Source organism: Hipposideros armiger, unplaced genomic scaffold, assembly GCF_001890085.2.
Source record: "Hipposideros armiger isolate ML-2016 unplaced genomic scaffold, ASM189008v1 scaffold_60, whole genome shotgun sequence".
In the NCBI taxonomy this organism is placed as follows: domain Eukaryota; kingdom Metazoa; phylum Chordata; class Mammalia; order Chiroptera; family Hipposideridae; genus Hipposideros; species Hipposideros armiger.
In genome coordinates, this window is record NW_017731410.1 from 2124656 (window position 1) to 2142513 (window position 17858).

General features: G+C 36.8%; 1 protein-coding gene across 1 annotated transcript in view; it reads left to right on the top strand.

Moving 5' to 3' along the window:
* ITGA1 (integrin subunit alpha 1) overlaps positions 1–17858 on the top strand; it is a 154954-nt gene that overhangs the window by 70764 nt on the left and 66332 nt on the right. The window contains exons 3-6 of the mRNA XM_019641443.1: positions 4983–5095; positions 7572–7660; positions 7783–7894; positions 8504–8631. Of these exons, the coding sequence (XP_019496988.1) occupies positions 4983–5095; positions 7572–7660; positions 7783–7894; positions 8504–8631 (442 nt within the window). The remainder of the gene's footprint in view (positions 1–4982; positions 5096–7571; positions 7661–7782; positions 7895–8503; positions 8632–17858) is intronic.

Genomic DNA, 17858 nt, shown 5'->3' on the forward strand with positions numbered 1-17858 from the left:
CTCCAGGTTGAGCTGTTGTTCAGCATCTTAGCTGTGGAGGGCAGTGTCACTGGCCCTCATATGTGGGATCCGAACCGGGGCCTTCTGGCATCCCAAGCGAGTTCTTAACCATCGCACCACTCGGCCGGCCCTGGAAGCTATCTTTTATAGAGGGAAAAGGCATAATAAACACAAAAACAGAGTACTCAGAGATCAGCTGCTCTTCAGATAAATATAATAATGGTCATAATGACTATTATGAATAGCAAACATCTCTCAGTTTACCAAATTTTATTATTATTGGAGCCTTTTATGGAGAAGAGATGTTTTTCTCACTTCAATGATTTTTGAGTTCATCAGGTGTTTCTCAGAGATCAGTAATGAAATCCAGAACATTATTTAATCCTCTTAATCTGCTGACAAATCATTGTAATAATGCGAAATACAAAACAAAAATCTAATGAAAATAAAATATAATGAGTTAAAGCAAACTTGCATTGAATTTTAAAATAAAAACATCCATAGTTCATGAAACAATGTGCTATGGGTCTTCACATTGATCCCTTGGGTTTAGGTGGCTATCACTGTCATCATCTTCATTTTCTAAACAGGAAACTGAGAATGAATTGCCAAAGGTTTAATATAGCAAGTGTGTGTCAGGGCCAGGACGTGGCACACCAGCTTACTGACTTTTAGACAGTTCTGTCCTCTAACAACAAGGATTCTCTGGAATCTTGACATGTGGAAATGCCTCTGGTGTTACCCAAAGGCATCTATGACATCCTGCTTAAGCAAAATATTTAGCCTCTAAGATGGAAACAACAGAAAAACTTCCCAATTAGGACCTCTTAGCTGTTCACATGAGTTAAAATTTCCGAAGTCAGCCTTATGTAGCTTCTTAGAGTTTTTGCAACAGCCATCAATTCATTCATTTAATAAGTAGTTATTGAATGCTTATTTTGTACCTGGCACTGTTATAGTTACCAAGGATATATGAGTGAATAAAACAGATGAACATGTCTGCTACCATGGAGCTTATTTTTTATTGGTGAAGGGGTGGGGGCGACAAAAAATAAATAAGAAACTTACCGAACTGGTAGGTTACGTCACATGGCAGAATACAATAAGTGCTCTGAGAAAAAAATAGAGCAAGAGAATGGGAATTGGGGATGCTGGAGACTCTTGAAATTCCATGAACACTATGCTGATACTTTGCTAGGACCTTATTATTTTACACAGCTTGGAGAAAGTGAGGCTTCCTTAGGATTAAGGGGTAAAACACTCACATGTGTTCTTTCCAGAGCTCCATGCTTGATATCAGAACAAATAACTCCTAGAAAAATACACCAAATTGTTTTATGTCCTAGGTCCTGTTAACCCATTCTTTACCATTAGCCTCAACCCTCCAACCGTCTGCCTCAGTCCTGGCCTGCTGCATTCTCGCTTTCTAAGCTCTCACACCTCCATCTTTACTTAACACATATTATACAATAGGCCATGGTTCCAGTTGCTATCTCAGGTCATTCCCAATGATCCCTGTACTCTAAAGGGCTTTCTCTTTCCTTCATAGTCCACTGTCAACCAATCTCAACCTCCCTTCTCTAGTTTATATGGAAACTTTTTCCTGTGTTCCAGCCATCTATACTTCCTTCTCACCTTCCAATTTTAGCTCTCACTCTTTTGTTTCTATATTTTCACCTGAGCTATCCACAATCTCCCTTCCCTCCTGCCTTATAATTCACAATAACTTTACTATTAACATGCTATTCAGGACTCACTTTTCATTGATTATCCTAGATTTTTCCCCAGCTCACATTTTCCACCTAATCGTTTCTCTTCTACACACTTAGAATTGGCTCTAATCTGATGATGGAATCTTAGAATTGAAAGGGTTCGTGGAGGCCTATCTTCCATCTACTGTAGAAACATCTTCAAAAACATCCCTGACCTACTGTAATCTACTTCATCCTTGTCAGTTTAAATCTTTATCACTTTCCACAAGCCCACCACCCTGCTACCTCCCACACTAAATCTCACTGGACGACTACAGCTAGTATTTTCTAAAGAAGGAAAGGAGCAAGCAAATAAACTTTATGAATTAGAGTCGATCATGTCACATCCCTCTTTGAAATATTCAACGGTTCCCAACCTCCCCCTCCATAAAATAAATCTAAGGCTCTTAAGGTGGATTATAAGAATAGGCATGATTGGAACCCTGATAACCTTGCCAGACTCAACTTCTACTCCAGCTACAGTGAACTACTTGAACTTCTCCAAAGAGTGGTATTCTTTCTTGCTTTTGAGACTTCGCTGGAGTGCTCCAAGTTCAGACCTATTTGGTATTGTTATAGTACATTTATAGTTTTACTTCCCCTCTAAGTTTTAAGCAAACTTAAAAATTGTGTTTTATCCATTTTATATCCCTAGGGCCTGGCATAAATGCCAAGCATGTAGAGTGTTAATAAACATTAATCGATCTATCTAGCCTCAATTTAAAGATTTTCCACAACAGTACACTCACTGCTTTTCTCTAAACTGTTTTAACTATAAAACTAATCAATCACATTACAAAAAGCTTTGAAAATGTGGGGGAGGGGGGGAAGCCTAACCATAACCTCCTTCACATAAAATGTTCTGTTTTTGGCATGTTCCTTATTCATTTGTTTTACATAGATGTAGTTGTTTATCATCTGAAAAAAATAAAAAGAACTAACAATATATATTATGAGCCAAATATTGTCTTAAGCATTTTACATACATTAACATTTAATTTTCGTGGTGACCCTGTGAGGTAGCTACTCTTATTATTTTCATTTTACAGATGAAGAAACTAAAGTACCAAGGGTAATTGATTTGTCCTTAATCATACTTCTAAGTATAATAAATAATAAAGTCATGATTTGAACTCATGAAGTCTGCCACCAAAGCTCATCCTATATTTCACAGAGAAGATTAAATTACATAGTACATGGAAAGCACTTAGAACAGTGTCCAGCACACGGCATAGATTCATTAAATGCTAGCTATTATTATTATTATTATTATTATTATTATTATTAATGCTATTATAATAAGTACATTGCGTATAATTTGGTTATTGCTATTATAATGAGTACATTGAGTATAATTTGGTATCTTTCACTTTAAATTATGTCATAGATTTTCATTAAACTTGGTAGGTTTTTACTTTAAATCAGGTCAAAAATAATTTTTAATCCTACTATGCAATTTTATGACCTATTATTTTTGATGACTGTGCAATATGCTATAGAGTGACCCTGCAATAATTAATTAGTTTTTGCTGTTCATCATATTTCTTTTAATCTTTCATTATTATACATAACACTTTGAGCATTATCTTTAAGCATGAAGCTTTTCCCCTTAATTTTGGTCATTTTTTTAGGAGAGATTCCCAGAAGTAAGAATTATGTATTAAAGGGTTTAAACATTTTTATTGTTATTTATTCATATCAGAAATGGCTTTGCAAAGGCCTTATATCATAACCTTGTTTTAGGGAGTCTGTTCAACAATTCAGAATTTACAATTGTTATTAATTTTATTTCCATTAATACTAGCTTCTCCTAAAGGACCTACACAAAATAAACCTACCCGTTTTCAATATGACAGGCTTTCAAATACTTAAATTTTAAAAAATGTATTCCTTATCCACCTGCACCCTTATACAACCTCTCAACTCTTCTTCAGACGCTTTCCTCTGTGCTAAACATCCTCAACTTTCCCTCAAGCATCTCTGGTCTGACAAAATTACCAGACTGAACCATCTGAGTCATAGTCTCCTAAATACATTCCATTGTACCTATGTCCCTCTTAATTTGGAGATTCCAGACATAGCCTGACAGTGCAGAGCACAGAGGAGCTATCACTTTTCTTGACCAAGGCATCTATTTTCAGCAATGCAGCCTAAGGTCACATTAGCATTTTTGGCACTAAAACACACTGTTGGCTCATGTTTACTTGCTGTCAACTAAATCCCCCATGACTTTTTCACAAGAACTCCTATTAAGTCAGGTTTCCCACATCCTGTACTGATGTAGATAATAGTATGCAGTTAGGTGAAGTTATTTACATAAGTTTTTTTATAAACTTTAGTTTGTTTATGTTTCTTTTTCCAGAATGCTGGGACACTTCTGAGTGCCCAAATAGGCATATTATTTGCTTGATGAATACCTTTATGCTTTCTGTGTCTTCATTCAAGTCATTAATAAAGTATGGGCTAAGACCATCCTAAGTGTAATCTTATGGTACATAATTGGAGTCCTTTGGTTACTAGCAATCCATGTCTTTGGGTATAGCTGTGTAGCCAGCAATGAATCAGCAGCTGTGGTCCACCCCAGTACCTTAACAATCGACCACATTCATCCATCCTATTTCTGAAGCTATCACAGGACACCTTGTTAAATGGTTTGCTTGAACTAAAATAACTCATGATTATATTTTCCACTAATTATAATCAGTGATTTTATAATTCTGTCTAAAAAGACAATAAGTGATTGTAACCTGGGTCTTATAAGTATCCTTATTTTCTAAGTGATTACAACCTAGCATATACTAATATTAAATCTTATGATGATCAAACATTTATATTTCCTAACTTCTCTATTAAATTATCAGTCCCTCATGGGACAAAGTCACTTATACTTCCATGTGTGTTTTGTAAACTAACACAGCAGCAGGCTTAACCACTAATTATTATTTTAGCCCCCATATAGAAAACATGATAAAATAATATATAATACAATACGAAAGAAAATATTCTGAGATCTCTCCCCTATATATTTTATGGGTTTTTTAAATTCAAATCAATCTGCAGTTTAGAGAAGACACTCTGCTCATTTTAGATAACATTAAATTAATAATACAAGATGACTAGCTGATTATGCCTATGGGAACTGCTGTCCATTGTCTTAAAACTAGTTAAAAATAACTAAAACAAAATGTTTCTTATTGTTCACAAATGTTAATTGAGCTATTTAACTTCCAGGGTGCTTATTGGTTCTCCTTTAGTTGGCCAACCCAAGAACAGAACTGGAGATGTCTATAAGTGTCCAGTTGGGAGAGGAGAATCATTACCTTGCATCAAGTTGGATCTACCAGGTATGTCAAGTCAAAATATTAAAGTCTGGTCTTAAATTACGCCCAGTATTCTAACTGAAAATAAATTTCAACCAAATCAAGAAAATAGTAAAACTAATCTATAAACATTCTTTAATTCTTATCATTCAAATTCACATTGAATGACCTTTTTTTCCTTCTGCCCTCCATTTGCTTTGAAATTCACCACATAATATCCAGAGATTTAGAAGACCTTACTGGCTCTGTAACTTTTAACAGCCTCCATTGTTCAGAATCCTTTGTAAACCAGTGGTAACGTGAAAGAACTTTTCCAAATAAAACTTGCCCGACACATTTCCTCTACAAAATATAACTTAGTGTTTGTTTTTTAGAAGAAAAGAGTACAAGAGGAATTGAAATAAACTTAATTCTTTTTTCAAAACACAATAGCACAAGGTAAATTTATATTGAAATAGAAATATTTGATAGAAATATCACTGTAATTAGAACATGACTAGAAAATTCCTATTAGAACTATCCCGGAATTAGAAACCTGTCAGTGTTCCATACAATATTAAATACCATGGAAGTGACTTATAACCTACAGCTTTATTTCAGATATTGTATTTTTCAGTTCTCCTTTTTTAAGATTTCCTATTTGTTTATTCATTATGAACATTTTACCTTTATATGCATAAGCATAGTTAAAGCAAAGCTGCTTTAATAGGCTTGGTTGATAATTCCGACATCTGGAATATATCAACATCACTTTCCATTTATGACTTTTCTCTTGAGGTTGGGTTACATTTTCCTGTTTCTTCTTATGTTTAGTAATTTGGATTGTATCCTGGATTATACTTTTGAGTTATAAGTGGAGACCTAGATCTGTTATATGCCTTGAAATAGCCTTAACTTTTTGTTTTAGCAGACAATTTGCTTGGCTGAACTCAATTACCGAATTGCGTTGGAAAGCTGGGCTGCTTGAAGCTTACCTTGCATGTATACAGCTCAGGCCATTCCAATGTTTGGATGGAATATATGCGTATATAACAGAACTCTCCTTTCGCGGCTCTGCTTTCCAAGATGTACCTCCTCACTTTGCAGTTGCTGCCATTGCCCCAAATTCTGTCCTCTGTTTCTTCAAGACTATCAGACTGAGAGTTCTAGTTGAGATTTAGCCACTGACTAGGGCCTCCTCTTAGGGGAAAACAAATCAATACAAAAAGAGGAAACTCACCCAGTGCTAATCTCTTCTTACAAGTATAGACCCCTCCAGCTCTTGGTTGCTTTCCAGATGGCTGTTTCATATATTTTGTTTTTCTTTTCCTAGAGTTTATAGTCATTATTTGTAAACCAGTTGTTCTGACAGGACATACTTCTGCATTCCTGGAAACTGGAATCAAGTTTAACATTAGCATAGAGATTTTAAGTATATCAAGAAGAGTAGGAAAGTTTCTGCTGTAGTCCCGAATGACCCAGGGATGCTCATCCTGGACCAACCTTAGTATTAAAAACTCTAATCCAGATTATTCAAGACCATTGTAGAGTGTAGCCCAGTTCCAGGTGCTTTCAAAGCAAATCAGACTATAAATGCTCAGTAAAAACCAATGCTCAGATTGAGAAGTCAGTGTGACCATTCAGGAACCTCTGCCTCTATTCTCCACCTTAAATCTATGTATAGTCTGAAGGTAGGAAAACCTTCTAGGCATAAACAGTGAGACAAATCTTTCTTGAACTTGAGTTTTGCCACTTTCAAATATGTCAACACTCCACTAAGCAGGTTTAGAAGATTTTGCTTTTCCTGTCCAATCTTTATTTATTTATTTATTTATTTATTTATTTATTTATTTATTTATTTATTTATTCATTTTTTAATGTGAGTAAGCATTATAGAACTTTTTGGCAACTTTGCCAGGTTGGCTTGCTTTAGGACCTAACATTCCTATTTGGAATGTCAAAGATAGTTCCTTCATTGTGTTTCTTTTCTCCAAACTTCCTGACACTGCTCCAATTCTGCTCCAGTTTTCTTTGTCACCCTCATGCTATCCCTGATCAAAAAATTTGCATTTGAGTTTTCTTTTCTGGTTTTCTATCTATTTTCCTTCTTCTTGCCAGAGGTTATGTTTCATTATTGGTCACTTATAACATATAGATACAACACATAAGATACATGTATAAGTTTACATTATATCTACAATATTATGAGAATACATTTTTTGTTTGTTTTAATTAGCAAAAATGTGTGAAAGGCAATCCCATGTTCTAGTTGCCCTGATAGTTCTGCATTCTTTTACAGTTCAGATAAACTATTTGGGATGGTTGTCCAGACAAAGTTTCTGGGACATAAGCCATGTTTTTAGCCTTAGCTTGTTCATTATATTCCTTAATGATACTTTGAAAACTGTTTAGTTGAACCAAAAGAAGAATGTACTATGATTTGAGCAAAGCAAATAGAACGTTTTAAGACACTTAATTTCCCTTTGTTTTCCACCTTCTTAAAATTTTGTTCTATTTTTAGTTAATACATCAATTCCCAATGTCTCAGAAGTAAAGGAGAACATGACGTTTGGATCAACGTTAGTCACCAACCCAAATGGAGGGTTTCTGGTAAGAAAGCAAAGAGTAATGATAGTGAATGAGTCAGGAATGCTATCATTGTAAGTCTTTTAAAATCCGTTATATAGTTTTAATCTTAAGGTTTTTAATTTTGTTTTTTTAATTTTTAAAAGGCATGTGGGCCCTTGTATGCCTATAGGTGTGGCCATTTGCATTACACAACGGGAATCTGTTCTGATGTCAGCCCCACATTTCAGGTCGTGAACTCCATTGCCCCTGTACGAGGTACAAATTTTATGCAATGTTCTTGCATGTTTTAAAGCATAAGCAATTAAGGAGACATATGTATACAAAGGAGCATGCCAAAAAGCTTGATATATTTTCTCAGCTACCAGCATTACCAATTTAGGTAAATGTTTGCTTTGCCAATATATAACCAAACCTCACTGCTATTTTTGGAACTGATATTAGTGTAAATAACCTTTAGAGAGTCATGTTTAAACATCATAGCTGAAGCTGTCACATTGTTTGTATTTAAAGGGTGAGCTTCTTTGAGGATAGTAATCTCATTTGAAATGCACACAGAATGAAAGCTGTTATACAAAATGCATATTGAGAAAATTTCTGAAGATCACTTATACAATGTTAATTAAAATGAAATAGAAGTGGTTTTTTACTTCATAAAAACCCCATACCAATTATTATTGAATGCAATGAGTATTTATTGCTTTTACTCTTTCTAAAACTATTTTCTCTGATTAAAAAAAATCAATGTGTCCACTTTGTAAAACATAGTTAATCTTTTAAAATGAGCTCCTTTCAGCCAAGAAAATGCTTCATATATCTCAAAAAAGAGAGACTCCAAATTTGAACAATCGATTCCTTTTCTTGCAGAATGCAGCACTCAGCTGGACATAGTCATAGTGCTGGATGGGTCCAACAGTATTTACCCCTGGGAAAGTGTTACAGCTTTTTTAAATAACCTTCTTGAAAGAATGGATATTGGTCATAAGCAGACACAGGTATGTAATTTTGTGTTTTGATCTCTGCGCTTTGATTTCTGTTGTCTAAAAGATAAAAATGCACAAATTTCTAATAAAGCAAAATATTCTGAAAGTAAGTTAATTAATAAAGCTGCAATTCAGATGAATTTTATATTCTATAACCCTGTTCTTATTCCTGATAAATGGGACATTACTGGTAGACCGTATTATTTTCTAAACAGAAAATATTATGAAAGCTGCCATTTTCAGTGCTCTTGGAAAGTGTCCCCTATAGAGCTCTGTAAAGTTATAACTGAATTCTTAATTATAAAATACATGTAACCTCCTTGGTAATATCAGAGCAGGGTTTCAGAATTTATAGAAACTAACCTCATATCCCAGCAAACCCAGCACATTATAATCTTGTTTCTCATATTATACAAATAAATTAGGAACTGACCACAGGCTATTGCTTAAAGTCTATTTTTCCCTATATTTAATCATTTCTTTCCTTAAGTGAGAAGCAAATGATCCATGCTTTTAGCAGCATTAAGTCAAATAGTTTCTTGTCATTTTTTTTCATCCCATGAGTGTCTGTTTCTAAGCATTTCCCCTTTATGGCCACTAAATGAACTTCTCATGTGGCTCTTCCACTTAAGACACTGAGCTTGGATTTAATTAATCTAATGTTGATTATTTATGGCCATACGGTTTAAAACATAGAGAAGACACAAGGGATAACAGGCAAATTACATGTCCAAGTGAGGTCAGTGCCTTGAATGAAGGAATTAGCACTAGAATCAGAATCAAAATTACTATTGCCTGGCTTGGGGACTATAGGGGAGCACAGGGGACCTTAGGAAACATGCAGTTCAGCCTGCTTCCCTTTCTTCTCCGAGAGCTCCGCTTTTGGAGGAATTTATGAGGCACTAAAAACATGGTCTGAGCACATCAGTGTTTGTCACACCCACATTAAAACTGGGATATAAATGCTCACATGTGTGTGTATATCCATATATGTGTGTGTATATATCCATATAAATGTGTGTGTATTCATTTAGATACGGTAATACCTTGGTTTGCGAGCATAATTTGTTCCAGGAATAAACTACTCGTATAGCAAGACATTGTTCGTTTAACACATTAAAGTGCACTTGGTTTGCGAGCATAATTTGTTGTGGAAACAAACTACTCGTATTGCAAGACATCGCTTGTTTGCCATGTTAAAATGTATTAGAAATGTTTGCTCATCTTGCGGAACACTCGCAAACCAAGTAACTCGCAATCCAAATTGCACTGTGCGCACACACACACACACATATATATATAAACATATAAACATATATATACATGAAAAACATCAATTTTATCAAAGGGATGGTAGTTGAAAATTGCAAATTAGACCCAAACCTCTAAGGGAAAGGTCATAAAGCTGTGTTCCAAAGCTGAATAGGTCTCTTTAGAGAGCTAGGTGAGGCATAAGCTTGTGTATATCCTACTGGAGAGCAGAGAACTTGAAATCCATGTAAAATCATTTAAAGGAAATGGACTTTTACACATCAAAAAGGGTAAATTTTCCTGGATGCAAGCTTCTAATCTGCAATCGATCTTCCCAAGTGAATTACCAGAGGTTTGGAGGGGATATTGTGTCTCTTCCTGCGGCAGGTGTCGGGCAGCCTGCATCCTTTAGAAAGCACTGTAGAATTGTGACTTGCTCCCCCTTTTCATACTGTTCCACAGGGACCCCTTACTCTCCCTTCTGAGGCCCTCTCTCCCTTCCCCCTTTCCTCTCTGCCCCATCCTTTCTCTCCTTGGTCAACAGATTTTGTAGAGCCATAAAATGAAGCTGGACAGAATCTAAGAGGTAATTTAGCCAAGTTTCTCAATTTATGGAGGAGACACAAGAGGCTAAGTGGTTTGTTCAGGGTTCCTTGCTTGTTGACAGCAGATCAGAACACACCGCTCTCCAACTACAGTCCAGTGTTCTTTTCTTTCTGAGGTCCCTGTTCTGGCGACGCTTCAGAGCTGGTCCCATCTGATGTCCTTAAATAATAGGCCTCTAGTTCCTTCCATCTCCCCATGACTGTCCTCATCCTTCCCAGGTGGAGCCAGGCCAGGCCTCTCAGTGCCCCACTCTCCGCACTGACAGACCTGAAACCGCACTGCTGGATCACAGCTCTCTCTCTCAGCACTTTCCCCATGATGTACTTCTTCCCTCCGCCTGTTTTGTCCACCCCATTTTATCTCCCTATCCAACCCTTTCTTTCCAAAGCTAATAATATTCTTAGAATAGTTTTAAATTTCTAATATTTTATCGTCATCTGAATATTTAAATTTACTTTTCAATTCATTTAGCTATTTTACTGTTAAAATTAATTTATTTGTAGCTATTTATGGAAATTAGTGCAGCTGTGACGTGTATGACGTTGCTATACAACTTCAGGGAGAAAATCTATGAGACTCTTTTAGAATTATAATCACTGCTTCCCTTGGGGATCTGGGACAGTGGCTCAGTTTTGTAAAGAAATAAATAACAATCAGTAGTTTATACGCTCAACCCATTCTGCTGCAAATTTGATATTTCTAACTATCAGAGCTATAATTAATTTTACGTTTCTGCAGTGAGAATCCTAATAGAAGAGCTATTCTGCCTCACCACCAGAGGAATTCCAGCCTGCCAGGGTGGACTTCATGGAGTTCTGTCTTTCTCATAGGGAACAATGACTCTATTCAGAGCAATGGGGATAGCCTGGGGGTCCAGATGCTACCAGTGAGTGGGAGGGACTTGAACTTACTCAGAGGCAGAAGAAGCAGATCACATTTACTCAGTTCCAGAACTCCATTCCACAGAGAGGGAGATTCAGGAATGCAACTCTATACACTGAGTTGTTTGTAGTGTCTGCCAACTTCATTCTCAGGAACCTACATGCTCCCTGAAGAGCAAGGAGCTGCTTCAATTGCTGGATTTTTGTGGCACATTTTTGTTGTATCATTTGTTGTGGAGCTCAGCCATACTCGTTTGTTCACTTATTCAGATGTTTTTCCTGAAGTTTACTAAGTAGCGGACTCTGTGCTAGGGGTTGGATAATCATGGAGAATAAGACAGATGGCCAACTGCCCTCACGGAGCTTCTGTAAAATGTGGTGTTTCTCCAAGGGTGGCTCATGGAATTCTTACTTCAGAATCCCTGAGGTGCTTGGACTGTACCCCCAGACTTTCAGAATTGGCATCTCTGAGGATGGGGCTACAGAGCCTGCATTTTAGAAGCAATCCACATAATTCTTAAACAGGTTGGAGTTGGAGAAACACTGGGCTAACGCATTTTTATTATAGTGATGCACGCGCGTGCACGCTGCATCCTCTAGATTACAGACCCCTCAGGAGTGAAGACTTTAGATCAGTCACATTTTTGTCATTGTCAGTGGCACATCCAGTGCTTTGCTGGGACAAACAGGCTCTCAATGAACACTTGTTAAATATACACATGTGTGTAGACCATAATAAGTTCATTTTTGTATTATTCTCTGATGGGTAGACATTTGATAAGACTTTTTTCTATAACTGGCATTTTCATATTCTTTTAAGTATATATTTTATACTTCAGGCTTTAGTATTTATAGTTTAGTGTCTTCTACTAATATTTTTCTATTTTGGCTTAAGTTATATTAATGATTAGTTTCATAAGTAATTCTCTAAACAGAAGGGGTTGGAAGGACATATTTATTAGGACATTTCTTTTGCTAAACTGAATTTAATAGGGTTTTAAGTATAACAGTTTATACTCTCTTTAAGGTTCAATCTTCCTTCAATGGATTCAGAATAGTAATTCATTCATAGAAAATTTGGAAAGATACTTCCTCTTCAAAGAAATGTGTACTGAAAAGTATGCTTATTTTTTGTGTGATCTTATGGGAGTGCTCTCCAAAAACATAGACTATATGTTTTAACCATTATTTTTTTACCTGACTGGTTGCTAACACAATTTAAATAAGTTTTTGGTGTATGTGTTTTGTTTACAATGAAAGCACCCAATTTGCCCTAAGATTGGCAGAGTTAGCTTCTAAAATTTTTCCTCCTCCTTACCTCCATTTCTGAAAGGGGCAGACATAAAAATGAATTGTGAGAGAGGCTACCCAGAGGAGTCACAAAAACAGAAAGTTAAGAACTGGAGAGAGGACCCTTGAACTTGTCATTCATACGAAGGGTATAAAGGTACTAAGAATGGAGTTGATAAGATTTGTGAAGAGGATTTCTCTGTAGAAAGAGCCTAGTGAAAAAGGCTTCAATGGTATCATATGATGAGTGGTATGTGTCGACTAGCGTTGAAACTCACAGTTGACTAGTGTCTGACTCCTGCCTGAAATATCTAAAGGCAAGAGAGCCACTGCCTCGCCACTGACAGGCAAGTCAAAGCAGAGGTAGCTGTGCTGGGATTGGCCTACATTCCTGAGTTTGTCAATATGAAGAATGTGTGTGTTTCCCATGGATCAGCATGGAGTCATATTAGGTCCTGTCCATAGAATCTCCTGCAAGTGATTGGGGTCCTCTGCACAGGAAAGCAGAAGGTAGCCCCGATTCCTACAGACTGCAGTGGTGAAATGCATTCACTCAGGCAGGGATTTAGGTGAAGGGAGACTCCCAAAGAACCTATAAGAAAGTTGTCAACACCTGTTAATACCTGGATGGTACTGGTCAAGTAGGAATTTCTATACCCTTTGTTTATCTTCCCTACCCCCATCCCTGGAAAGGTCAAGTTAGCAGTCTAAGGGGAGATAAGTAGGAAACAGCCAGCTATGCCCCTTTCTGACCTGTGTGTTTCTCACCTCCTGTAAACCTTTAGTCGGGGGTGAAGGGAAGACTAAATTGTAAATCAACACTAATGGCTCGTCTTGTTGGTTTTATTTTAATTTAGTATGAGCCATATGAAATTGTTGCTATTTGATCATTTATTGACCTACAATTACAGCAATTTCATGTGGTACAACTAAAATTAAAATATAGGACTTTTTAATTAACAGGCATTTTAAAATAAGCATAAGAAAAGTCATAAGACATTTATCTCTCCATCCAGGAAGAGTGGAACAGCTTCACACTAAATAAGTTTTAAAGGGCAAAAAGAATTGCATTTTGATTACAGCAGTCCTCCTTTTTCATGGGAGATACTTTCTAAGACCCCCAGAATGCCTGAAACCATGGATAGTACTGAACCCTATATATACTATGTTTTTTTCCTATATACAATGGGGGTGCCAAAAAAATGTACACATCTTAAGAGATGTTATTTATGTATTACTTTTCCAAGTTGAATTGAACTACAGTAACAATGTGTAGTATGATGTTTGCTTGAAAGATGGCATTATTCAAATGAATGCTAGCATCATTCATTGCATTACAATTTTAATAGTGTTTTTTTCTTTTTTAAAATGTGTATACCTTTTTGGCACCCTCAGTACATACCTATGATAAAGTTTAATTTATAAGTTAGGCACAATAAGAGATGAACAACAAACTAAAATAAAATAGAACAATTATAACAATATACTATAATACAAGTAATGTGAATGTGATCTCTGACAAAACATCTTATTATACTGCATTCACCCTTTCACTTAAAGGAAGCACTTCACGGCTTCTCTTTGGCACATCCAAATTGCCAGCATCACTACTCTTGCACTTTTGGGCCATTATTAAGTTAAATAATGGTTACTTGAGCACAAGCCTGTGACACTGAGACAGTCAATCTAATAACAGAAATGGCTATGAAGTGACTAATGGTTGATAGGGTTTATGACGTGGATACACTGGAAGATGGGATGATTCACGTCCTGGGCTGGACGGAGAAGGATGTCATGAGATTTCATCATGCCAGTCAGAATGACACACAATTTAAAATTTACGAATTGTTTATTTCTGGAATTTTTCTTTCAATATTGTTGACCACAGTTGACCAGGGGTAACTGAAACCATTGAAAGCAAAACTGGATAAGGGGGCACTTCTGTGTATTTCATGAGTTCTTGTTTGTTATATCAGTTACATTTATACACTTGGTACAACAGGTAAGGATCAGCTATGATGTCCTATTCTCTGCAGTCATAAATTTTTCATTTAGTAATTGCAAATACTGAAAGGCAGTCTCAGAGATATGAAACATTCCTGGAAGTAATCATTACCTCCACAAAGAAAAACAAGAAAGAAAGAAAGAAAGAAAGAAAGAGAGAGAGAGAGAGAGAGAGAGAGAGAGAGAGAGAGAGAGAGAGAGAGAGACAGAAAGGAAGGAAGGAAGGAAGGAAGGAAGGAAGGAAGGAAGGAAGGAAGGAAGGAAGGAAGGAAGGAANAGAGAGAGAGAGAGACAGAAAGGAAGGAAGGAAGGAAGGAAGGAAGGAAGGAAGGAAGGAAGGAAGGAAGGAAGGAAGGAAGGAAAGGAAGAAGAGAGGGAGGGGGGATGGAAGGAAGAAAAACAGGCAGGCAAATAAAAACCTTGCATGAAAGTTTCCATATGACAATTAGTATATACATTGGGGAAAAGCAACACAAGTGGCAGAGCAGAAACATTAATTCCAAATACAGTAATCCTCCCATATCTGCAACTTCGCTTCCCACGCTTTCAGTTACTGTGGTCAACCACAGTCCAAAAACTATTAAATAGAAAATTTCAGAAATAAATAATTCATAAATTTTAAATTTCAAGCTGTTCTGAGTAGTGTGATCAAGTCTCACGCTGGTGTGCTCCATCCCGCCCAGGATGTGAGTCATCCCTTTGTCTCAGGTAGCCATACTGTATGTACAGTCTAAATAGACATTTTGAGAGCGACCACATTCACATAACTTTTATTACAGTATATTGTTGTAATTGTTCTATTTCGTTATTGGTTATTGTTGTTAATCTCTTATTGTGCCTAATTTATAAATTAAACTTTATCATAAGTAAGTATGTATAGGAAAAAACAAAGCACGTATAGGGTTCGGTACTACCCATGATATTCACTGGTTCAGCATTCACAGGGACCCGGAAACGTGTCCCTGGTGGACAGGGGGTCTTCGTACTTAAAGTTTCTTCCATGTTTCTGTGTGGTCCCATGAAGACTTTTGCAAACATAGTCACGGAATTTTTGTAAACCAATTTTTTTACCCAAGACAGAGTAAAAGCTATAAAATCGCCTTTTAAAAAACCACCTATAAAAGCAAACCTGAAACACTGTGAGCTTTCCATAAAAAATATGATGGTATAAACATTATGGAGGTCTTATTGATCCTCAATACCTAAACGCAACATTGCTTTTAATAATAAATGAGAATGGGATAAATATGCCAAATACGAGTGCATTACCCTAAATAAAACCAGTAAATTGTGAGGCTTGATATAAAAGTGAAATATACTAATGGAACAATGTCTAGATTGTTCCCATCAAGGGTACAGTATAACATTAAACCAGGCAAAACGAAAGAGAGACTTTAATTAAATTTGAGGAATATTATTTATCTTTCTTTTTATTGCACATTTTATGGCCATTTCCCTAGAAGCCTTAAATAGGAGGCGTGATTCATTGTTCTGAGGTCTAAAAAGAAGCCTGATTGAGCCATGCCGCCATGTGCTTGTCAATCAGGCTATAGTTTCTGAACGGGTGAGACTCTCCTCATTCTTCAGCCTCCCAGACTCCGTTTTCCCTCCTACCTCCATCTATCACTCACCTGAGTTATCTTTCCCAGGTAAAGTTCAGATCATGGCACTTCCCTTGATACGAATCTATTATTGCTGCCTGCTGAATAATATCCTATCTCTCCAGTGGACTACAAGACATTTGTCACCTGGGGCCAGTCGTTCCCACTGCCTCCTGCCTTCCCGCCTCTTTTCTTGCCTGACAGCCGTCTTCTCACCCTGGCCTTACCTGAACATATCGTTCTATGTTCACGTGATTTCCTCTGCCTCCTGCGCCCTTCTCCACGCCAGCCTATGTGCTAGGTGAACTTCTTAGACTCAGTTCAAATGTCACTTTCTCTATCATTTTCTGTGATTATTCTACCCATCCTTCCCAAGATTTCCGTCCCCTCCCACGTTCCCGCAGTATTTGCACAGCCTTCACTTATTGCTCTCATCCATTCCTCTGGAGCGTCACGTTTTGTTTCATGTGTCCGTCTCCTGGTGGACTGTCAATTCTATGATGACAGCATTGCTCCTTAATCCTTTCATTACGGTATACAGTTCGGAGTTTTATGTGTTGCCTAGCACATAGGAGGCAAGTCGTATACATTGGGAAAATGTAATTCCTGCAATTTTTCATTTCTCCTTGTGCTGAAAATCATTATTTGTAGTGAGTGACATTTCTCAGCCTGCTTCATGAAGTCTTTGAGCTAAAAGGTGCTTGCCTGTGGGGAACCCCCCCCAGACACCCCTTTACATTGTGCTTCAGGCTTTTCTTTGTAAATGTCCGCTCACACAGCCCCACTCACCTCTAGTCTGATTTCTCCCAATCTACTCCCTTCTCCAAAACACTTTCATATCTCCTATTTTTGCATTTTTGTGCATGGATCAATTTTATTGCACCATCTTCCATTAAGCGAGAAACTGGCTAAAGACACTCTTTTCCCAGGACCTATATCTGTCATCTATCCACTTTCTTAATGTTTCCGAGGACTCAGTTTATCTACCTGTGAAACAGACCCATTTATGTCCTTCTCCATAGAGACAAATGTGAAGCCTGGTTTCAGCCAACAGCCTCACAATGGTTTGTGTTGACTGAACTTGGATTGCAGCTTATACTATCATCACATTCATACCCGACTTAACTACAGTAGATGCATGTTTACCAAACTTTGTACCATAGTTTGGTAAAAGGAAATATGAATTGTGCATCTTATGGAAACACAGAAAACTTCATTGTTTTACCCTGACTTTATTTCCTTAAAGAAGCCACTGATTTGATAATGTTAATTGTTGATGAAAGCCTAGAAAGTTAGCTCTCCTGGGCTTTAAAATGTAGGTGCTGGTGTTCTAACTCTGATTAACAATACAAGGTAATAATATAATTCTAAATGATTAAATAATTCCATTCCTTCAAAACTCGACTCAATATACTTAATAGCTATTTTAAACATTCTCTTTCTTGAACTCCCTTGTCATTCTGTTGTGACTCTAAGTTTCATGAGAGGAAATCAGTAAGGCCCTCCTTGCAGTGATTTCTATATTTATATAGCTACAATGAATGATACAGTGTCATAAATATAAGGGTGAATGAAGAGAACAATTCATTGATCTTTACAAGCAGGT